The sequence below is a fragment of the Neovison vison genome, chromosome 10 (assembly GCF_020171115.1).
Source record: "Neovison vison isolate M4711 chromosome 10, ASM_NN_V1, whole genome shotgun sequence".
Taxonomy (NCBI): domain Eukaryota; kingdom Metazoa; phylum Chordata; class Mammalia; order Carnivora; family Mustelidae; genus Neogale; species Neogale vison.
Genome location: NC_058100.1, coordinates 1094510 through 1117055, shown reverse-complemented (window position 1 = coordinate 1117055; position 22546 = coordinate 1094510). Strand labels below are relative to the sequence as shown.

The window sequence follows — 22546 nt, the reverse complement described above, 5'->3', positions numbered from 1 at the left end:
CGCACTGCCTGGCCCTTTCCAGCCCGCGGAACGCCCTTCTGGCTCCCCCAAGCCCAGGGCCCAGCTGGGCTTCTTCAGCGAGACCATCCATCCGGCTGGGCGTCCCGGCTGCTGGCCCCCCGGTGACACCAGCAGCTGGTCTGGGGAGGCGGCCCGGAAGCTGGGGCCACGTCATGTGTCTGGACGAGCCGTCCTGCCCCTGAGCTAATGGGTGAGGCTTTGCAGGTTGCCTTCTGTGCTGGGGGCTCAGGGGCCCGGCGTCCGCTCCTGCCCGGGGCCCCAGCCCCTCGCCAGCGGAGCCGAGACGGCTGTGGGCGGGAGGTCAGGCTCTCGTCCAGGAGCACCGCTTCTCCCTCGGTCAGAGCTTCCCAGGGCGAGGAGCCTCGGTGGGGGCTGTCCGGGGTTCCGGTTTTCCTCGCCTGCGCTCACAGCTGTTACGTGCAAAGGCTTAAACAGCGTGTTCTGGGCAAGTGAGTATCTGCTGAGTCTGTGGGATGAGCAAAGTGTCGGTGGCTCCAGGCCACTCCCCCCGCCACCTCCTGCCAGTCCCACGTGCGCGGCCTGGACGGCCGGACCTGTGATGGGGTCGTTCCTCGTGCTCTGCCCTCCTGTCACTTACTCGCTCGTCAAGTATTTACTGAGCATCAGGTCACGGGGACAGAACTAGGACAGCTCGGAGTCGGGGATGACCCCCCATGGGAGCCGAGGCGCTGCGGGGTCTCGGGGGCCCAGCACGGAGTGTGGTTCAGACCCGGAACTGCGAGCTGACAATCGCCAACCCTGTCCCTGGGAAACGGGCACAGCTGTGGGGTGGCTGGGGCAAGAGGCACGGCCGAGGGGAGCCAGCTGGTGCCTGGACCATCCTTGGTTCCTGCTGTGGGTCCCAGCCACAGCCAGAGAGGACCCCTCAGAGGGACAGGCCCCGGGCGGCCTCGGCCCCACCCTGGCAGGCTGTGCTCAAGGCTGCTCCCGTCCCCTGGTGGCGCGGTTTCCCATCTGTAAACTGAAGCGTAGGGCTGGAGGAGGACCTCGGCCGTCTGCTCTGAGCCCACGTTCTGTGCCCAGCACAGGACACCGTCCATCTGGGGCAGGAGCTCCTCAAGCGAAGGTGTCCCCATCTCACACCGAGAAATTCCCAGAGCGGGCTGCAGGCGTCCTGCTGTCTCCTCGCCAGCCAGGATCTCCCGGCTCAGCCCTGGGCGGAGGAGCTTGGGTCTCCGTGTTGGTGTGTCCTGGTGTGGACATACTCTTTTTGGAGTTTCTGTCTTTGCTTTTCCTTCCTGTCAGTGAGGAAGGCTCCAGGTCCAGGACCGTCTGCGGGGAAGCCTGCAGGGACAGACGCCTCGGCAGGCCCAGCTCCCGGTGCCCTCAGAGGCCGTCCCCTCAGCCCGGGGCGGGCTGTCCGGCCACTGCAGCTCGAATGGCACGTCCCCGAGAACCCCCAGGCAGGCCGCATTCACGGGTCTGTGAAGAAAAGAGTGTTTGGGCAACACAGTGTTAGAAGATTTGGGGTCCCGAGCTGTGCGGCCCTGGGACACATGTCAGTTTCCCCATCTGTGAGCTGGGAATGGCCGTCCTTACATCCCAGAAGTCAACTAGAAAACCAGGCCCCAAAATGCTTCGTGAGCAGGAAGCGTTCGCTGGTGTCCGGGACACGGTCTAGTCGTGAACATGTCCTGAGGTTCCACCGTTGCCGCGACTCCTCTGGGCCGAGAAGTTCCGGTCGGCAGCGGAAGGCCCGCTAGGCCCGTGGCTGCCCACGGCAGAGCCAACACGGGGAGGAGCGACAGACCGTCGTTGTGAAGGCGGGTGCAGCGACGCCGTGTCCACTAACGAGGCTCGATCCAGAAGATGATGCTTGTCCACAAGCCTGGGGGCCGGGACCGTGGCAGAGGGGCTGCTCATGGCCGGAACGCCGCCGTGCCGCGGCTCAGGGCGGGCGTGGAAGCCGGGAGGCATGGGCCGCCGGGCGCCTAGGCCTCCCAGACCTGACAGAGGCTCCATGTCTGGGACGATGGTGAGATTCTCTGTCCGGACGGGGAGACTTTGGGGAGTAGCACGTTCGTGGCTACTATTCGTATTAATAATCATGCCAGGCAGCAGGTGCAAACTGTCCCCCCGCTGCCCACGGCTGCTGGGAGGCGTGGCCGTGCCATGCACAGACGCTGGGAGGCGTGGCCGTGCCATGCACAGACCCTGGGCTGCTCTCTGCCCACTCTTGGTCGGAAGAACTCCGGAGGGAAGAAAGGACTCTTCCTCTGTGTCGGTATGTTAAGGATGAGGATGGAGTGGACCGGTCCAGTTGTGGCCTGCGGTCTGGCTTCCCTGTGGTCAGCCCCACGCAGAGGCGGCCAGTGGGCTGAGGTCAAGGGCTCTGTGACCCGGGGCGGGGAGAGCCGGCAGCTGTGGCTTCAGGCCAGTGGCTGCCAAGGGACCACACGCACAGGGAGCAGGGGCCTCCGCACCCGAGGTTGGAATCAGGAGGGTCCTGCACTCCCCTTGGGAACCTCACCAGGTAGTGCAATCACTCTGTGCCTCAGTTTCCCCATTTGTCAAGTGGGGATGACAGCTCCTTGTTGTGAGGATTGGGTGAGATCCTATGTGGAAATGGGGGACAATGAGTAGACTTGGGGTCTGGCAGGTCACGGGACTTGGGGGATCCTTGTGGAGTTTGCTCCTGCTGGCAGGGTCCCCAGAACAGTGCCTGCGGGAACCCTGGGCTCCTGCCGCAGAGTTGTTCTGCTGTGAGCCCATTCCGGGGGGCGGTGAGCCCCTGCCAGGAGGTGGGGCCCGTCGAGTTCTTGCAGGACGGGAGCAGGTAAAATAAACGTGCGGAGGAACTGAGGTTCACGACTCCCCTGGGTGTGGACCCTGTCCTACCCGCGCTGCATGGGGCCGGGCCGCATCCCAGAGACCCTCAGGCCAGGGACCCCGGGCAGAGCCTTGAAGCTCTGCACAGGCAGGCACCCAGTCCGCCTCTTCTGGGCCCGCGGAGGCGCCAGCTCAGACAGGGGCAGGGGATGTGGCTCGCGGGGGGCCTGCTACTTGAATGGGCGGCTCCTCTGGCCAAGGGTGGGCCAGAGTTTGGTGCCAGGTGGGAGAGGGGGCTTCAGGAAAGTGCCATGTGGCCTATTCACAGCCTGGGTTGGGTCTGCATCGCTTCCTGGACATCGTCCCGCACCTGCAGACAACTGGGGCCTGTGCGAGCGGCCACCAGGCCCGGAGCTGAGTTTCTGCAAAGAGTTTTCCCGGTGCTGACCGGGCGGGGGCCGGAGTACCCATTGTTCCGTGCTGACTGGTTTTTTTTCCAGACCATTTCCCTTTGTTTATGTTTAAGCTCTTCTATTTTTAAGCAAAAACAAGATGGAGAACCCACAGTAGGTCGGGGTTGTTTCCCCTGATTTGCTCTGAATTAACCACAGGAGAAATGCCGCCCCCAGACCAGGCGGAGCCCCTTGGAGGGATGGCAGGGGGCTCAGATGGGGCCCCGACGTCAGGCGGCCGACGGGATGGGGGGCAGCACTAGCCCAGCCCTCAGAAGACTCAGGGCGAGATGAGCGTATTTTGCTACTGGTTTGTGGCCTGGAGCGGATCAGAAGGAGAGAGCCCTTCTCTGCCCCTCATTTCCTTGCTGGGAAAGAGGGGGAGTGGGGCTAGGTGACCTAGAAGGCCCCCTCCAGCTCAGTCTGTGCACCCGGGGTGGGACACTGCTGTGGGAGGGAGGGAGGGGTGCTGTCCTCAGCATCCTGCTGCTGGCAGCCCGGCCCGGGGGCACACAGGGGCGCACCGTGTGGGGGGCGGAGTGCGGACAGGGCTGATTCTTACCTGGGACGCTCTGATCCGCCCCCAGAGACATCCGCGCAGCCAGCCCTGCCATGGTTTTCTCACCACGTGGGATTCCTGGGGATCCTGAGATTTTCAGCCCAAACATTGCCAGGCTCAGGGAACACTTGGCGCATGTGGACGGGCTTGCCTCGGGCACCCGGCTGGGAGAGGGCAGTGGGGTCGTCGGATGAGGCCAGAAGTACCGAGATCCTAGCGTTGCTTTTGCCCGGCCGGAGAGGTGGGACTGTGGGCAGAGGAGGGGAGGGAGGGACGGGGGTGGGCCGGGGTGGTCTGCAGGCCCCACTTGGCGTCTCTAAGACCAGCACGAGCTTTTCTCCCCCCGGGGGTGCAGCTTGTCTCGTCACTTGCATCTGAGGGCGAACGCCCCGGTTCGTGGCCATGGGCAGCTCTGTGAGCCGGGCTGCCCGTCCTGGGGCAGGTGGGAGGCGCTGGGCCAGGCTGAGCCCCGTGTGTGCACACAACCTCCCGCGAGCGAAGTGATTTCCTTCCCTTTTATTGGTTTGGGGCCCGATGGGCTTAAACAAGAGCACATGAAACGCTCTGAAGCCAGCCGTCGAGGAAGTGCGGTTATTTGTTCAAACATTCTAGAACACTTCAGAGGGCGGGGGCTTCTGCCAGCTGGAAGAACCGTGGGGGCAGGGTCTTGGCAAGGGGAGCAGTGCTGTCTGCGCAGGGGGATGGGAAACGAGGCAGTCCTCCCCAGGGTTCTGTCCCGCCTGGGGCAAAGCAAGGTCACGTGGTTCTCTGTGACTTGGGACCCTGAGGCTGTCGGGACTGACGCTCCCCAGAGCCTCTCCTGGGACGCAGGGGAGCGTCAGCCCCCGCCGCAGAGGAGCAGTGGTGGGTGTGCACCTTGCAGGGCGGGAGCGGGCCGGTGCCCGCAGGCCAAGGGCTCTCACATTTCCCGGGCAGGGGCGGACGGAAGACCGTCAGGAGCGTTTACTGGAGAAGGAGACGCAGCGGCCAGGGGAGAAACTGGGAGGTGATGTCCGGGACAGGGATCCAGCTTATGGAGAGTGAAAATGCAGCGTGGTTTTATTTTCATAAGCAGAGAAGAGAGGGTGCACAGGCCGGCACCCAGGTTCTAAGCCTTGTTTCGACCCCGGCTGGAGTTGGTGGGTGCCGAGCCAGCCGTGCTCGTTGCGTCCTCTCGCCGAGCGAGACTGTGTGGCCGGCCGGTCTCCAAGGATGCCCCTGGGCATGGCGTTCTGTGCCTGGGGCAGGGTCCCGCTGATCCAGGACTCCGGGGCGGGCGTCTCCAATACTACTGTCAAAGTGGGGCTTTGTTTGTTTCTTTACTGGGTGCAGAGCACCCGAGAAGACAGAATCCACGTCTTTGAGGAAGTCAGAGCCTTCCAAAGTAGTGATGGAGAGTGAGTTCCCTGTCCCTGGAGGTATTCAAGTAGACTGACCACATGCCAGAACTCTCACAGAGAGTCCTGTGTTATTTAACTTTATGGCTTTTGAGTTTCCTTTTTTAACAGGGTTTATTTATTCATTTATTTATTTAAGAGTTTGTTTATTTATTTGACACAGACAGGGAGAGAAGGAACACAGGCCGGGGCAGAGGGAGAGGGAGAAGTGGGCTTCCCAATGAGCAGGGAGCTGGATGCGGGGCTCGATCCCAAGACCCTGAGATCATGACCTGAGCCGAAGGCAGACACGCAATGACGGAGGCCCCCAGGTGCCCCTTGAGCTTCCTTTTCACTCCAAGATTCTCGGGATCCACACACCTGGTTGGCATTTGTCCTGAGGCCTGGGGTGGTGCCCAGCTTTCTGGAATTTTCTTGTGCCTCTGGAGCAGCAGTTCCCATCCCTGTCCTGCACGTTAGAATCACTGAAGTTTTTCAGATGTCAGTACCCAGGAGTCAACTGTTCAGCCGTGGCCCCAACGTCCCTCAGTTCTAGAGCGGGCCTGGCTGCTGGGGCCTGGTGGCTTCTCTCGGGCCCCACGCTGCCTGGAGAGCTTGGGGGATTGACCCTGGTTCTCACTCTGCCTTGGCGTGGAGGTCCCCTCTGGGGCTGTGGGGACAGACCCTTACACACCCACTGCCCGGCGAACATTTGTCGAGGGCTTCCCTTGTGGGCCAGCTGTCAGCTGCCTTCGGAAGGACCTCCCCGTGCAGAGCCTGACCGGCACGAGGCAGGCGTGGGATGGAATGTTGCACTGGACCGCACGAAACTTTGCCCGTGATGTGAGTGGGCAGGAAGGTGGACTGTGGACAAGCGTGGGCTGGAGAACGCGCCCTGCCGGCCCCCGTCGGCTCAGACCTCACAGAGGAGACCGGCTCCCTCACTGGAGTCATGTCTGTGGCCTTGGGAGTGACCCGTCTGACTCAGGATTTTAGTACCATCGTCTCCCAAATGACCTTTTTCCTTCCTTGAGGCATCAGGCAGGGGAGAGCCGGGCCAGGGTGGGTCATCTCTTAACTGGTGTCTGGGCCTTTGTGCTGGCTTCTCCAAGCGCCACGGTCCCTCTGCTCAGACCCGAATGTCCTTGTTCCTCAATGCCTGGTGTCCTCAGACGTCCAGCTCCATCTCCTTCTAGGGATGACTGAGTGAAGGCCACGGAGAAGTGCCCCAGGCCAACCTGACCTGGTGGGTGCTATTTTGGGACCGCTGCCCTCCCCATACTGGGCAGCCCTGGCCATGCCTGTTGGGATGCATCCTTCCCCCAGCCCTGACCTGAGGCTGCCCCTGGTCTGTCGTGCTGGAAGGGGACGGGAGGGCAGCGTTGAAATGAGGGGGCCTTGTCAGGGGGCAGGTGAGACAGGTCCATGCCACCAGGAAGGCAGGGCCTGGATGGTCCGCGGGCCAAGACTCCGGCTCCCCCGGGGCCCTGCCTCCTCGCTCGGGTGGTGGGCGAGGGAGTGCGCGTCCTGGGCCGGTCCAGAGACGCCCACTTGGAGGGTGGGCTGCTTGGAGGGTCCAGAGCCGGGGTCGCAGCACCTGGCTCTGTCGGCAAAGTCAGGACGCAAGCGGCCGTCTTCATTCGGAGTTAACGCTCGGCTCGTCTTTGTTGACCTACCGTGTGCCTGGCGGTACCCCAGGAGTGCATGAAGGGAGACGCCGTCCTTCTGGGGCGCGGGCCAGCTCGCGGCGGTGGGCCATTGGGCTCCCGTGGCCGTGGCCGTGACCCACCCCGCGGAGGCGCCGGTGGGCGGGCGGGTGTTCCGGGCGCAGCGCATCTGGGCTGGGAGCCGAGCTCCCCGAAACAGAGCCAGGATCCCCCAGGGACTGAGGACGGGGCGAGACGCTGTCTCCCATTGGTCATGGGTCCGGGCCCCGCTCCCGGCCCCCGTCAGCTCACGGAGTCGCTGCTGGCATCTGGGCCGGAGGCAGGGTCGCTGGTGCAGCCTCCCCTCTGTGAACATCCCTCAGGCGCCCCAGACTCGGTGGGGGGCCGGCCGGCTCAGAGCCTCTCCGTTGGGAAGGTGCTGTCCGCACTCCTCACTCACCTGCAGGGCGTAGGGTCAGGGTCAAGGGCCCCTTGTCACCGAGAGGGCCGCCTGCAGGCCTCCTCCGTCCCCCTGGGCTTCTTGCCCGTTTCTGAGCATCCTAGCCCGGCTTCTCTGGGCCTCCCCACCTGCCCCGTCCCCCACCTGGTGGGATCCCGGCTCAGCGAGTGGGGGTGGCGGGGGTGGGGAGCCCCTGGCGTTTTATAGGTGCCCGGCGCAGGGCCTGGCCATGGCTGAGCGCTCAGGAAACGCTTGCAGGGTGGACGGAGGAGTGAAGGAATGTTTGGGCCCCGCAGACAGCCGGTGCGGGGGAGCGTCTGGTGCCCGTCGCAGCCTCCAGTTGCTGGCCCGGGAGACGCGCTGGGCCCGGGAGGCTGGGAGCGCCGGGGGAGGGGCTGAGCTTGGCCATGAGCCCCGCGGGGCACCGCCATGAAGGACGGAGAGTGGGCAGAAGGAGAGGTCCTGGGGCAGGGGCGGGAGAGCCGAGGGAGGGGCAGGGGTGCAGAGGGCAGCACCCAGGAATCCGGGCTTCCTGCGCCCCAGGGCTGGTTCGGACGTGCGCCGCGTTCCGGAGCGTGTCTGACCGGGACAGCCGGTCCAGAGCTGGAGGTCACGCTGGTGCCGAGCGGCCGTCGGTTGACAGCCTCTCCGTGAGGCTGAGGGAAAGGTGACCTTCTAGACGAGAACGTTTCTGCAGCTACGGTTTCCGGGGTGGAGGGAGGCGTGCAGAGCTTCGTCCAGCACATGCAAGTGTTAGATGACGTCCCCCGCCCCGGGGTCCTGGCCGGTGACAGAAACCACGGGGCGACCACAGACGCAGGAACACGCACGCACGCTTGGGGGCCGTCTGCTCAGCTGGGGGGTCCCCTGCACGCTCTTCCCTTGGTGAGCCTCAGGTCCGTCCCCTGGGACTCCGATTTTCTCTTGTTTTCAAGAGTCGCAAACAGTCAAACACATTTAGGACTCCAGCGTCTCTGGGAAGAGCTGCCGTCGCTACTACAATTGTGCCCCGCGTTTGGAGGCCACGAGGCTGGGCAGAGACGGGGGACACACACTCCCCCACCCTCCGCGGTGCCGTGGGCCAGCCGGAGTCCTCGGTGAAAGGCCACAGCGTGTGGAGGGCTCACCGGTGGGTAGGGGCCCCTCACGGGAAGGCGGCGCCCCCCCACTCTCCCAGGAGTCTCGTCCGCGGCCCCGATGGGCGGCCGTCGTCAGTCTCCGTGAGCACGGCGGAGCGGTCTCAGCCGGCGGGGAGGACCAGTCTGTGGAAAGTCCGGTCGATGGCTGAAATCTGGGCTAGTTGTGTGACCTTGTCTCCCCGACTCTTGACACAACGGAGATGTCGTGGCCTGGTCTGTGGGGGCACCCGGCGCGCGGTGGGTGGAGGGAAAGTTCCAGAAGCACCCGTCAAGCCCCTGTTGTGCGCGGCGCTCTCCGGGCGGCAGGCTCCCCCAGGCTGGCTGCAGGGCAGCTCGCGACGGCCCGAGCCCCGGCGCTCTGTATCGTGCGATGCTGTCGTCTCAGTCGTTTTCAGGTTAAAAAAAGTAAAACAATTAACAATACGGGGAAGGACCATCTATGCGGCTTTGGTGTCGGGGCTTTTCTCCGGGTGTCACAGGCTTTTCCTCTTCACGTACTCTTGACAGAAATGGTTTTAAGTGGCCACCTGATGGCCCTTCGCTGGCCCCTCTCGAACGTATGTGCCCACTCTGACAGCGCTGGGCATTTAGGAATAAATGGCTTTTAAAATGATTCATCTGCGGGGATGTTTCTCCGCGTTCCTCTGTGCTGGGGTCACCGCTCCGTCGTGAAGAGCTCGGAGACGCCGAGGGGACCCCGCCCAGCCTGGCAGCCCCTCGGCCCCTCTGGTGGGAGCCTGTGGGGCAAAGCGAGTGGCCCGTGCCCTATGGGGTGGGCGCAGCTGACTTGCTCACGACTGTCCCCCCAAGAACGGTATCGATTTCAAGCTTCGCTGGAGTGGAGGCAGCAAAGAAAGACGGAAATCCCACATTTTAGCAACTGGGAGACATTTCTAGTCCAGCCAGACTTTGACATGTTTTCCAGCTACTAAAAATTGTTGCGAGTTTATTTTTCATGACACGTGGCAGAGAATGCCAGGGTCTGCAGGGAGGAGAGGGTCCCGCGGCTCGGGGACAACGCTCGTCCCCCGTGGGGCTGAGCTGACCAGAACCAGGGAGCGGGTGGAAGGCGCCTCTTATGTAAGGGCTTTGAGTTTTAGAACAAAAGGAAGAGGCCCGGGGGGGGGGGCGGCCCCTTTCCCTCCACCTCGTCCTCTAAAAATGATGGGAAAGGACTTGGATTCGGATTTTAGTTCATTTCTGCCAAAAGAAATAAATTAGATGTTGAAATGTGCAGCTGAGCCCGAGGCCTTCCCAGGGGAGGCGTGACGCTCCCCAGAAGCCTTCTGAGCCCTTGGAGGGAGAAGTTAGGGCCATTTCCGGCTCGAGAGCAGGGAGAGCCGGCCCCGTTGTCCCTGTCGGGATGATCGCCTCGTCCCGAAGCGGCCGGGTCAGGGCTGTGTTCAGTCCTCAGTAGGTCGGACCTCTAGGCTTGGGTGGTGTTTCCAGCACCCAGTCCTGCTCTCAGAGATGGGAACCCTCCCCAGGGCGTCCTGAGGCCCTGTCCATGTGTGTGCACGGAGCCAGCGGCCGCCGGCTCTGCACTGCAGTGTGGACCACAGAGCCTCCGTGGAAGCTGGCTGAGGTGTAGACGGTCATCGGGGCAGTGTGGATGGAGGGCTCCTGGTTGGGGAGCCTGCGCGGCGCCCAGACTGGGGCCTGTGCAAGACCAGATCAGCGGAAGCTTCCAGCTGATCACCCCCTAGTCCCGCCGGGCTCCCGCAGTGAGAAGGGCTGAACCGTCCGAGGGAGGAGGGCAGGAAGGAAGGCACAGTTGCGTTCATTCTCCTCGGGTCCCCAGCACAAAGGGGGGCCCAGCCAGCAACTGTACCAGATGCCTGCAGGGGGGCGACAGACCCAGGGAGAGCTTCTTGCTGTCTCGGCCTGCGGGCGGAGGGCTGGGGAGCACGGGGCCACCACCTAACCCTGCAGACCCGAGCTGCTGTCCCTCTGCCTTTGAGCGCGTCCAGGGTGGTCTGTCCCCTCCGGCCGTGGTGCCCTCCCCAGCCCTGTGGGGCCTCACTTGGCCCTTCATCGTCTCCTAGCTGGGAGACGCCTCCCACGACCAGGACTGCCGTTCGGATCTGCTCCCGTGGGTCCGACCTCGCTCCCGCTTGTTTCTCATTGCAAAAGGGCCGGGGGTCTGAGGGCAGGAATCTGGGTGCGAGTCAGACACTTTGGTTTTGAACCCGGGCCCAAGCCACTCACCCCTGGAGCCGCCTTCTGTAACGTCCAGTTGGGATAGAGGCCAAAGGCCATTGTGAGCCATTGTGAGCAGCCATGTGACGCCCCCGTGTGCAGCAGAAGCTGCCTGTGGAGCCGCTGGCCACGGGCGGGGCCGTCGCTGCCAGGCTGTGCGTCTCAGGACTGAGCCCTCCGACCTGCCGCCTGGCCCACCGGCTGCTCTGCTCAGGTGGTGTCCCCATCTTCCCGGGGGACAGGGGTCGCCCCTACCTCCTGGCTTCCCAATGTCCAGCAGGGCACTGCGCCCCAGCCCGGACAGCTGACCCTGCTGGGCACAGGTCTGGAGACTTTACATCTCCAAACATGCCTTCGTTCTTCCCGGCGGCCCTGGGAGGCAGGGTCTCACGTTACCCCCAACGGACACAGGGGACAGTTGGGGCAGAGCGAGGAGGAGCAGACAGCATGAGGTCACAGAGCTGGGAAGGGGCCGTGTCTGGAGCCTGTGTGGCCCGGCGCTGGAAGAGGCAGTGAACACGGGGCCCACCCCGGCCTGCCCCACCCTCTGCAGGGAGACCCGCCTTGGCTCCCCAGCAGCCCCTCGGCTGCCCTTGCCTCCCTCCCTGCTCCTGACCTCACCTGGGTGGGGAGAACACCTGCAGGACATTCTAATTCACGCGGACACCCCGCGTGGTCAGAGCCGGAAGGAGCCCAGGAGTCCTCTGGTTCAGGCTCAGAGGGAAGGGAGGCCCAGGCTGGCGAGACACTGACTCCCTCACTGTGAAAAGCAGGGCAAGCAGGAGTCGTGATCGCACGACTTAGGTGCACCGAGGCAGACTCCAAACGCCTGCGAACTGAGCCCCGGGAATGCAAACAGGCTCGACCTCTGGGAAACAGAGGCCGGGAGGGGGGATGCTCAGCCCGAGGGACGCCTGGGCCGGGCCCCTGCGCCCCTCTCCCTTTGCAGAGCCCCGTGGCTGGCCCCTTCCTGACCGTCCTAATTCTCTCTCCGTTTCTCCCGCAGGACTCCATGTTTTCGTTGGCCCTGAAATGCCTTATCAGTCTGTCCACCGCCATCCTCCTGGGCCTGATCATTGCCTACCACACGCGGGAGGTCCAGGTATGTGCCGCCCCCCCCCGCCCCGAGGGCGTCGGACGTCAGGGCCCTTCCCTTCCAGGTTGGACCCTCACGAGAGAGGGAACTGGGGCTGCCCTGGGCCTTCAGAACGCTTGTGACGGCATCTGCATTTGGGGATCCCAGAGGCGAACATGGCCTCAGATCGGGGGGCTGCCCCGGTCAGGACCCTCACCAGGCAGTGTGAGAGCCCCGTACTTTTTCTGTCTCTTGCCGGACAGTTCCAGGGCTTGAACCACCGACCTCCCGACCCGACCGAGGCAACCCCATCTCACGTCCCCATACACGCACACACACGCGTGTGCACACGTGCACGGCCCCAGATACCAGCCGTACTCTGCGTGTCTCAGTGGTGTGGCCTTTATGCCGCTGGACCCTGAAGGCTGGGGGTGCGTCGCTTTCTCAGTGGAATGCGAGTCTGACGTGGGTAAGGGGCTGCTGTTTCTCGCTGCTCAGAGGTGACTCGGCCCCCAGAGAAGTACCGGTTGGGCCTCTGGGTGCACATCCAGGCCGGAGACAGGCAGCCTCTCTGGGCCGGCGCCGGGGGCAGGACTGAGGAGATCTGCAGCAACTTCTCAGGACCCCGGCCCCCGCCGCCAGGCCCCCTCCGCTGCAGGCTGGGTCATTCTAGAACTCCAGATGCTTTTCCTCCCATGCATGGGAGTCTGGACAGGATCCCCGTCCCAGGGCTGGGGGAGCGCCGCCCGCTCCACATCTGGGCTGCGGGCGACAGCCGGACAAAGACCAGAGCTCACCGTCAGAAAACCTGGGCTGGGTCCCGGCTGGGACCTCGTCCTACAGTGAGTCCTTGGCCAGCCATGACCTTTCTCCGTCTGTCTGGAACACCTTTTGCAGAGGACAGGACAAGGAGTGCTCTGTGAGCCGGAAACGCCATGCAAATTTCGTCCCTGTTGTTGTGGGGCTTCTCAGATGGGGCCGGCTGCTCGGGCAGATGCTCTCAGAGGTGTCCGTGGCCCCGGGTTGGCTGGCTGGGCTCCCGGCTGTGGATGACCCGAGGACACAGGTCTGGAAGCCGCACCTCTCCGGGCTCACAGGCGCTCAGACAGAACGTGTGCACTAAGGCTCCGTCTGCACACCACCATGGTCTGTCAGGGGCTCGGAGCTGCGTGGAGCTGGGGGCCTTTGACCCTGACCGCTGTCCAGTCAGCCCCCCGCAGAGGCCACAACAGGCCGGAGGGCCCAGGTTCTCCCCTGGCCCAAACCAGCTGTGGGGCCCAGGGATTCCCTTGACCCCTCTGAACCGCTGTGTTGTCATCTGGAGGGAGGCCATTTGCTCCCTATCGACCGGGCCTGTGTGGAAGGTATCACCCAGGCCCAAGAGGAAAGCCAGAATCCCAGAGCTTAGCGGGGACCCCCGCTTGAGGGAGGGGGCCGGGGAGCAGGCAGCAGCCTCTGCCCTACACTGCAGTTCCCACTCCAGACGCCCCATCCTCTGATTCCTGTGGGGTCCGTGTTCCCAGCTCGGGCTGCAGCCACGGCCTCAGAGCTGGCCCAGCCCGGCCCAGCCCAGTGCCCACAGCTCACTCGGCGCCCTCTCCGCTTTGCCCAAATTACGGGCAGTAGGGGACGCTGTTCTGGGCACTTATTTCGGCCTGGCCCTCAGAGTTTGGAGAAACAAATTGAAACCGGTGGCATGAGTCCTGGCTCGGACACCTCGGCCTGCATGACCTGGGGTCAGTGACAGCTTCTTGGGCCTCAGTTTCCCCATGTGAAGTATGGGTGTACCCTCACCCACTTTGCTGGACCCTGAGGGGGGTACCAGTGGAGTCCAGGGTAGGTGTTTATGAAATGGAAGCTGCTGGTCTTCCTGTGACCTCTTTCTGTGCCCCTCCAGGTGGACGACCCTCCCCTCTGCGGCCCCGCCTCGGCCCGGATTGCCTGGGCTCTCGGCTGCCAGAGCTGTGCCCCGTGGTCCGTGCCCACCCCCCAGGTCACGAGGGGAGTCACCAGTCCCCGGCTCCTCTGTCCCCTTGCCTTTCCAGTGAAATGATTTGTGCATGGAGCTGGACCTCCTCGTGCCCGAGGGACGCGGGCGGGTTTGGGTCTCGGCAGTCGGCGTGGAGGCAGCCGGCTCCTGCGGGCTCCCGAGGACGCACCCTGCCCGAACACACTGCAGTTGCCTGTCTGGGTCTTTCTCCCCAGACTTCGGAATGGTGATGTCACGAGTCTTTGCCTGTCCAGGGGCCCGCGGCGGCTGACAGAGCAGGCGTCTGTGGCGTCTGAGTTAAAGGGCCCTAGATTCCGAGCACGTGGGACTCTTCCTCGGCCTGTGGTCTTGGGCTTCGGTGTCCCCATCTGTTAAGCGGGACCCTAAGCGTCCACCTTCTGTATTGCTCTGGCTTAGGTCTGGGCGCAGCAGCCGCTGGGGGAGGGCAGCGCTGGGAACACTGCAGGGGTGAGGCAGTGCGGGGAGGCCTCTGGGCCACAGGAAGCAGGGCGTGTGGCCTGGCTCCTCAGAGGGGCGGGGGCAGGGGCCTGTGTGAAGGGCGCCCACCACGTCCGCTGGCCGCACCAGTTGCGGGGGACGTGGCTCGGACACATGACCCTGGGCACGGCCCTCCCCGCCCTGGACATTGGCATCCGGGCCTGGCCCTGGCGCGAGGGAGGCTGGGGTGCCTTGTGGACTCGTTCCCCTCCTGTCAGTCCGGATGGCTTGTGTCTTCGAGGGAGAATTCTGAAACCGGGTAGCTCTTAACCCAGCTCTGTCTGGCTCCCTGTCGTGGAGCCTCGGGCTTGGAAGGCCCAGCGAGGGGCTCTCGGCCGGCAAAGGGCGGCTCTCCAGGACGGGCCGCGCGGGTTCCGGGAAAGTCTGCTCTCCACCGGGGCGAAGAGGGCCTTGCAGGAACATCTGTTCGGCCCCGAGCAGGGGGAGTGGGGGCCCGGGGCTCCCACAGGGCAGCTCTGTCGTTGGAAGACGGCTGCCCCATTTCTCCTCAGGTTCTGCTTGGCTTTCGGGGGCAGGGAGCGTTCAGAGCTCAGGCGTCTGTAACCTCAGGCCAGCGTAACCTGGAAAGACATGCACACATAAAAACAAGGCGTTTCATTTATTTACCAAAACTCCGACAATAGCGCTCTCCCTGGGGGAGCCCGGGCCCGGTCCGGCATCACCCCCGAGCCCCCGCCCAGGGGCTGCAGCGCTTGCTGTTAGAGGCCACTGGTGCCCCCGCACCGGACTCCTTCCTGTCCCCCGCTCTCGCCCTGGCCTCACACGCAGTGGGGTCCACTCTGTGCCACATCTGGCACAGGAGCCCAGTGTCGGCGCTGGGAACCGGGCAATCACCTTTGCTCCCGAAGTCGTGACCGCCCTTGACTGAAGCCATGGCTCCCGCTAAGGTCTCTGGTTCCACCCGGAAGGCAGGGCAGAGGGTCGCAGGGAATGGGGACGGTTGGGTAGCCGGGTGTGGGTGCAAATCAGGCTCTTTGCCACATTTTCGTGTCTCTGGTGGCCTTGAGGTAGTTGCTTAATCCCTCTTAGCTCATTTCCTTTCTGCAAAATGGGGCTGATAATAGTGTCCACAACAAAGGGTTGTCGTGCGTTAGAGTTTGTGCAAAACAAACCAAGGCCTGGAGAGGGAAACGGCAGCGCACCCCGCTGTCTCCAGGACAAGGTCATCGGCGAGAGGACGTGGATCCAGGGAGGACGGAGCCCCAGCGGGAAGCTGTGTGCCCCGCTTGGTGATGACCTAACCCGGCAAGACGAGAGCCAGGGCAGGAAGGGCTGTGCATGAGGAGTCGAGCAGAGAAATTGCCCAGACTTGGTCGCCAGCTGGGATGGAGGCGCCGTCTGCAGCGGGGGAGGAGTCTTCCTGCGGCTCAGGTAGCTCAGGGGCTGGCAGTGCCCTTCAGACTGAAGCCCCAGGAGGAGCTGGGGGTGGGCGTGATCACCAGGTCAGTTTGCGGAGTCTGAGGTCTGGCAGGGGAGGGCAGGGAGGAACACAGCTGTCTCCAGGCCTGGGCTGCAGAGGCCCCCAGTGCGGGGGGCGGGGCATGGGTCATGGGCTTTGGGCTGGGGCAGGGTCCCTGTGCCCCTCCTCCACTGGGCAGGGCAGCCGCAGGGCTGTGGTGGAGTGAGACGGGGAGTGCAGGCCAGTCTTGGAGCTAGCGTGTTCGGTTGCAGGAAGCCAGAGTGGCAGCTGGAGAGGACGCAGTGCTAAGGGAGGGTGTCTGGTCCGCTTTTACAGAGACTGCGTGTGTCGGTCAGCTGCCAGGAAGGGGCCAGTCGGGTCGGGGAGGAAATGATGGGCCAGGTTCGGGGCCAGGAGCCGGCAGGAGTCGGGGGCTCGCTGGGAGCGTGTGGGAGGCGGGGCTTGCTCTCGTGGGGAGGGGCCTGCGGGGGGTGGGAGAAGGTGAGTAGGGGGTGCCCTGGCTGGGAGCCTGGGGCCAGGGTGGGGGGGCAGCTCCCCCATTCTGGAGGGAGGGACAGAGCCTTGGTGAAGCCACAGGGCGGGAAGCTGCGGGGCCCAGAGCAGGGGCAGAAAATTCACGCATCCAGCCCCGCGTGCGCTGGAGCCTCAGAGGCGGTCACTCTGCCCGTGGTTGCGGGTCCCGTCCGAAGTCCAAGGACTGAGGCCGCCACTCTAGCTTGGGGGTGCGATCTCCTCCAGACCTTCCAGAGGCTTCTAGCCTGCTTTGGACCCGAGGAACACAAGGACGGGAGCGAGATGGGGCCTCCAGCCGCTGGGTCAGGACACGGACCTGTGCAGTGGGACACTTGGGATCTGGCAAGTGTGTCTCAGTGGGTGTTTCCATTAAGTGCCGGTAAGCTCTCGGCTTCGAATTGTAGGACATACATTATGGTCAAGCGAATGTCCCCTCACAGAGGAGCTCGCCTCCCGTGGCGTGTCAGGACCACCGGCCTGAGCGCCCTCCTGTGAGTGTCACAGGCCACGCAGGGACACTGCCCTCTGGGCTGCGGGAGGCCTTCCTGGCCCAGATGCTTCGAGGCCCCATGGATGAGTTGGTGGTGTCTCCCGCTGGGGAACGGGAGGACAGTCCAGGCGAAGTCTGGCTCCAGACCCTCACCCTCACTCTCTCAGTGGAAGACGGCCCCCCCGAACTCACCCCCACTCCCAGGACTACCTGGTCAGATGCTGGGAATCCAGAAATAATTCAGGCCATTCCCTGCCTTTGGAGGCTGCTTGTCCTAGACCTTGACACACAGGGACCAGCCTAAGAAGCGCCATCACAAGAGGTATGTGTGACTCTGTGTGGTCACAGAGGGCAAGGCAGGTGTCGCAGGGAGATGAGGCTTTGGGTGAGTCCCATGTTCATCGGGGGCAGAGACCGGCCTGGAGCATTCAGGGCAGTGGAGAACGAAGAGAAGGAAGGCATGTCTGTCCTCCAGGGGACGTGGCGGGTGCCTAACCACAGTGGGTTGTGGTCTCTGTCCTCGAAGGCCTCTGGGGGACATTTCCTAGGGGTGGGTGTCTCTGGCTGGCTGGCTGATGGATTTCACTTGCCTTCACTGGCTCCAAGATGGGCCGGGGGCCCAGGCACTGCCTGAGACTCCAAGACCTCCAGGACTGCCCCCGGCCACCCTGGGCCGTGGGCCTAGCTCCTAGCTAGGTTGTCGCTGGCTCCGACCCCTCATCAAGTGCAGCCCCGTTTTGTGCCGGCACCCGCTCCCGGCTGTGAGTCCGTGCAGAGAGGACGACGTGACTCACTGTTGTGTCCCGGGGCTGGAGCGCCTCCCAGAGCAGGTGTCCAGTGAGAACAAAGAAAGGAACGAGGACAAGCATGGGGGCAGGCAGGCGGACGTCTTCTCTCCTCATCTAGGAGAGCGAAGAGCCTCTGTGTGGCCAACTGACCCCGTGGCCACGGCCCTGTTCTGGCCTCTGCGGCTGCGTGGCTTGGGGCCCGGGTCTGTGAGCCAACCCTGTGGGGCTCCTTCCCGACCACCGTCACTGGTCCCTCCTCTCCCCTGTGCCACTGGCCACGGATTGCCATGGTGACCACACTGGCCTGGCAGTCTCCATGTGACATTTTAGGTTTATTTGCTAAATCTTTAAACCTTTGGGTTTAACCCTTCCTGCCCCAAAGAAGCCTTCCCTGCCCTGTGGCCCTCCCGGAGTCCACGGGGCCCGCCTGTGTTGTCTCAGACACCGCTACTGACTTTCTGTCATGTCAGCTAGAAATGTGCTCTGTCTCGGTGCCCCTACAGGGCGCGTGCGGTGTCTGTCAGCAGGTTCAAGACTGTGGCCCTAAGAGGTTCGGCGACTGCAGCGGAGGCCTCTCGCCGGCTCCTCCAGAAGCTTCCTCAGCTCCAGGAGCCTGACACGGAGGGGGCGTCCTCTGCCTTTGAACCCTCGTGGAGCCCTGTCTCTGTGTGGGGCTATCCGGGTGGCCTTGCCCTTCTCCGGCCACCCTGGCCTCTGTCCAGGAAGGGAGCTCACTCTCGCCTCAGAACAGCCTCCGACCTGAGACGGGGACAATCGCAGACCGTCCTTTGGCTCGAACATCTTAGAGTTTGAAGGGACTCCTGGTACGCCTCTCACAACTACGAACCGGCCCGACATCTAAAAGCTTTTAGGATAATTAGAGTCAGTGACCGGCCTCCTTCCCAGTGCCAACTCCCCGGTCTCCTTCTCTGAGGATGGACGTCCAATTGCCCGAGGCCCCGGGGCCCAGTGCCCAGCGACATGGCACATTTCGTGTCCCTGTGGGCCTGCGTGGCCGCCCATGACTTTCCCAGGGTTAATCCGTCCCATTTAGTGTCATCATGGCTACTGTCTTCACGCGACACGGCAGTTCTCCATCAGGCCTGGCCCCAAGGTTCCCTGGCCTGTGTCTTCTCCTAGCTGCCCCCGTGGCTGTCCCTGCTGTGCCGGTCACTGCGTGGGACATCGTGGGGATGCCATGATTCTAAAGACAGCCAGCTCTCCGTGGACTGGGGGAGTGTCTCGTGTTCTGGACGGTTGTCATGCCGTTGGACCGCCGAGAAGATTGTGCGTGTCGTAGTGTCCCCAGAAAAAGGATGGTAACATCACCACTGGTCGAATTCCCCAACACCCAGTCACCGGAGAAGACGAGCCGGGCCTGGTGTATCTCTGAATTAGAGAAGTCAGGACAGCTGAGTCGAGCGGGGCCCTCTTGCCCCGACCGTGGTACAGACACCGCCATGGGGGGAGGGGTGGGTGCCAGGGCTGTGGTCCGTAGGCCACATCGTGAGTCTGTCCCTTGAGCACGTGGTGAACCACACGGAACACAACATCCGACATTTTTACAGAGTGGACAGCTCGTCCGTGAGTCGCGCCCACGGCTGTGCAGCTGACCCCGCCGTCCGTCCCCAGAGCTGGCTTTGTCTTTTCCCATGTAACCTTACACCACCAATAGCCCATGGGCGTGGGCGCCCCCCAAGGCCCCTGCTCCCGCCAGCGTGGCCTGCGCAGACATGAACCTGCCTCCCCTGTCCCCACTCACGGCCCTGCCGTGCCCTGACCCCCGGGTTAGATCGGGAAAGTGGTTTGTAATGTCACGATGCCTGTGGCGTCCCCTCTGCTTGCTGATCTTGTATGTGCCCGCTGTGCCCCTGTGACCTCAGGAAGGCCTCCTCACGGTGCCGGGAGGTGGGTTCTGTTACCGTCCCTGTTTGGGAGAAGCCAGCTGAGGCCTAGAGGCGAGCGACAGGCCCGCGTTCTGTGGCAGGGAGGGGGAGGGCTGGAGCCGGGTCAGCCCTGCCCAGCCCTGTGAAGCCTCAGCGCCTCGGGGACGGAGCTCCAGCCACGGACCGTGTCTCCTGTCTCTGCTCCCACAGGGCCCAAAGGCAGCCCGGAATTTGGGCTGAGCCAGGGGGACTGTCCAAAAATGGGCACAGGTCACCGTGGCAGAGCCCGGGGTGGATGGTGACCAGAATAGACCAGGCAGCAGCTCCTTGTCCCTCTGCCCCAGCCGCCCCTCTAGGAGGGACCCCAGCCTCTGCTCAGCTCCACGGGTCCCCTCTGCCTGTTAGAAGCCCCTTCCTTCTAGTTTCCCTGGGGTCCTCCCCTTGGATCCAAGGCCAGCTGCAAGAGGAGGCCGGGCATGTTCAGGACAGCAATAGCTGTGTGACTTGGGGCCTGGTGTCCCGTCCCACCCCTGCCACGATGCACCCCTGCCACGATGCACCCCTGCCACGATGCAGCCTTCCTGGCTGGCTGGCCAGGCCCCCTCCTGGCTCTTGTTCTTTCCTGCCCCTGCCTTCCCAGGGCCCGAGAGCCAAGGCCTGCCTGAAGTGCAGCTGACCTTCCCCTTAGACGCTGAGCCTCGGCCTGTCGGTGGCCTGGGCTGGGGACCAGGCTTCAGTGGCTTCCTCTCCCCCACCCCCCCGTACCTCCTTGTCCTTCTGGCTGTCCCGTGGTAAGGGTCAGCAGCCTCACCCCCTAGCCTCCCCGGTTGGACTTGCCAGGGTCTTCTCCTCCCCAGATGAAACATCCCCGACCTCCCTGGCGTGGTTAGCAGCAGCCCTGTCTGCCTTGCCCCCCTGCTCCCCGCTCAGCCCACTTGGTGTGCACCTGCCAAGGCCTGCGAGCCGGTCAGTACGGAGCACCACGCACCTGCTTTCGTGCTCTGTTCCCGCAGCCAAGGACAGTTGGCGCCGTTGCCATGCTTCCAGCTTGGTTGTGAGTACGGAATCTCGTGCTGATGAAAACGCGCCTGTCACAGAGCTGCCAGGCCACGGGCTCCGCGTCCCTGACCCCGTCTCCCACCCTTGCTTGCACAGCTGGCGTTTTGGGGGGAAAGCCTCGTCTTCGGTTTGCCTGTTCGGCAGCCCCCCACTTGCTCATCTCGTCCCTCTTGCCTGTCCGGGTCCTGTCTCTGTGCTGGGGTCCTCCTGGCCTCCTGTCCTCCTGCGCTTGACATAATCGTTTCACCCAAACCGTGGATAGAAACCTGGAGCCAGAAACGGCATCTGGGGAGAGACTCTTCCTTTCAGTGGGTTAAAGACAGGAGGAATGGACAGGCGGGAATTCAAGGATTTGTGGATCTTTCTTGTCCCAAGCGTTTTGTGGCCTCTGCTTCGGCTGTGGCTTTGTGCTCCCCCCAAGCCCACCCTCCCAGAAGAAGATCTGCTCTGCATTCCCGGAGCCGCACTCCCTGCCGGGGAGGAGCTGTGAGCCATGGGGTGGCCGCCGCCGCCTGTGGACCCGCCTGCCTGCAGGATAGGGTCAGCACCGCGCCGCCCCACGAGGCTTCACAACAGCATGTTTCCACGACAGTCCCGAAGCCGCTCCCGGCCACAGCCACCGGCCCGGCATGACTGCTGACCTGTGGTCTGCAGGCCGCAGTCCCATGCCGGCATCCGCGGCCGGCCACGGCACGGCCACCCCTTCTGACCGGGCGCAGGATGGCCGCGGTCACTGGGCTGGGCTCTGCCAGGCCGCTCCGAGGGGCTGTGTCTGCGGTCGCCTCCTCAGGCCCCGCCCTGCCCTGGCCTCAGTTCCCTCCTTTGTGCAGCTGGGGCGAGGCTCCTCCTGGCCCTCACTGGTGCCTCTTGCCGGAATGTGCTAGAAACCTCGGTTTGAGAGCAAAGAGAAATGATCACCACTGTGTGTGGAACTGGGGGAGGGGGTGGGCAGGGCACTGTTTGTCTTCCTGCTGCTGTTAGAAATAGCAACCGTCGTCTGCCGCCTGGAGGACCGGACAAAAGGTGATTATTTCATTTGATTCTGAGCTATTGAAGGTCTGTTCTGAGCGGGGCACCGCGGGGACGGCAAGGTCCCTGCCCTAAGCGGGCTTGTGATCTAACGGGGAGATAAGGCTCGAGTCCCACCACCGCCTTGGCCCGAGCGCTGGGGTGACGCAGGCGGCAGGTGTGGTGGGCACGGCACGGACCCCCGGGTGCCAGGCAGGCCGGTTGGGCTGGGCCTCCAGGGCTGGGCAGAGCTCCTGGGCTCAGGTGGGACGAGGGGCCTTAGGGAAGGGGTGTGCTCGGGCAGGGAATGGGGGACGGATGCCGCACGGCCATGGTGAGAAGTGGGGGCTCGGGGGCTGGCGAGCAGACCGGGGCAGCCCGTCACCCGCCCGTAGAGAGGCCCAGCCCCGTCCGCCAGAAGGGCTCAGGGATGGGGAAGCGGGGAGCTCATCCGCAGCCACACGAGCACAGCGTTTTTTGGGTGACTGGGAGGCCTCACTCGCAATGCTGAGACCCGGGGTGTGGGAAGAGACCCCAGCCCCAAGCCAGCACCGGTGCCGACCCACAGCCCAGCACAGGTCAGAGGAAGTGGTGACGGGCCTCCCTCCTTGGGAGGTCATTAGGGAGACAGAGGCAGATCCCCGGCACAGTCCGGCTCCCCAGTGAGAGCCCCAGGAAGCACATCTGCTGGCCCCAGGGTCCGCCTGGCCGCTCAGGACCTCGCTGGGAGCCGGGCCTCTCGGAGCCCGTGCCGTCGGATCCTTGCAGATGTGCTGCGGGAACAGAGCAGGTGGGGCTTTACCAGAGGCTCGAGGGGTTTACAGTTCTGCTCTTCCCTGAGAAGACACTGTTCCACGCGGCCTGGAGACCGAGTGGCCCAAGGCAGGGCGCCTGCGTCCTTGTGTTGTCCGCGGCGCGCCAACTATAGGCTGGGGGTGCGTGCTGGCCACAAGGCCACTCTCCCACAGCGTGGCGGATTGGGCTCCTTTCCTTGCGGGGTCAGTGACCTCACCCAGCCTGGTGCGGGGGTTTCTCAGTTTGTCAGGGTCTGCGAAGGAGCGAATGCAGGAGACGGCTTGTCCAGAGCCGCTGCTGTGGGCGGGGACCGCCCGGGGCCCTGCTGCCGTGGCTCCTGCCGCTGGGGCTGGCTGCCAGG

At 63.9% G+C, this 22546-nt stretch overlaps 1 protein-coding gene across 1 annotated transcript in view; it reads left to right on the top strand.

Annotated features, from left to right (window-relative positions):
* KCNN3 (potassium calcium-activated channel subfamily N member 3) overlaps positions 1 to 22546 on the top strand; it is a 117905-nt gene that overhangs the window by 21515 nt on the left and 73844 nt on the right. Inside the window, exon 2 of the mRNA XM_044266466.1 lies at positions 11649 to 11744. Coding sequence (XP_044122401.1) covers positions 11649 to 11744 — 96 coding nt within the window. The remainder of the gene's footprint in view (positions 1 to 11648; positions 11745 to 22546) is intronic.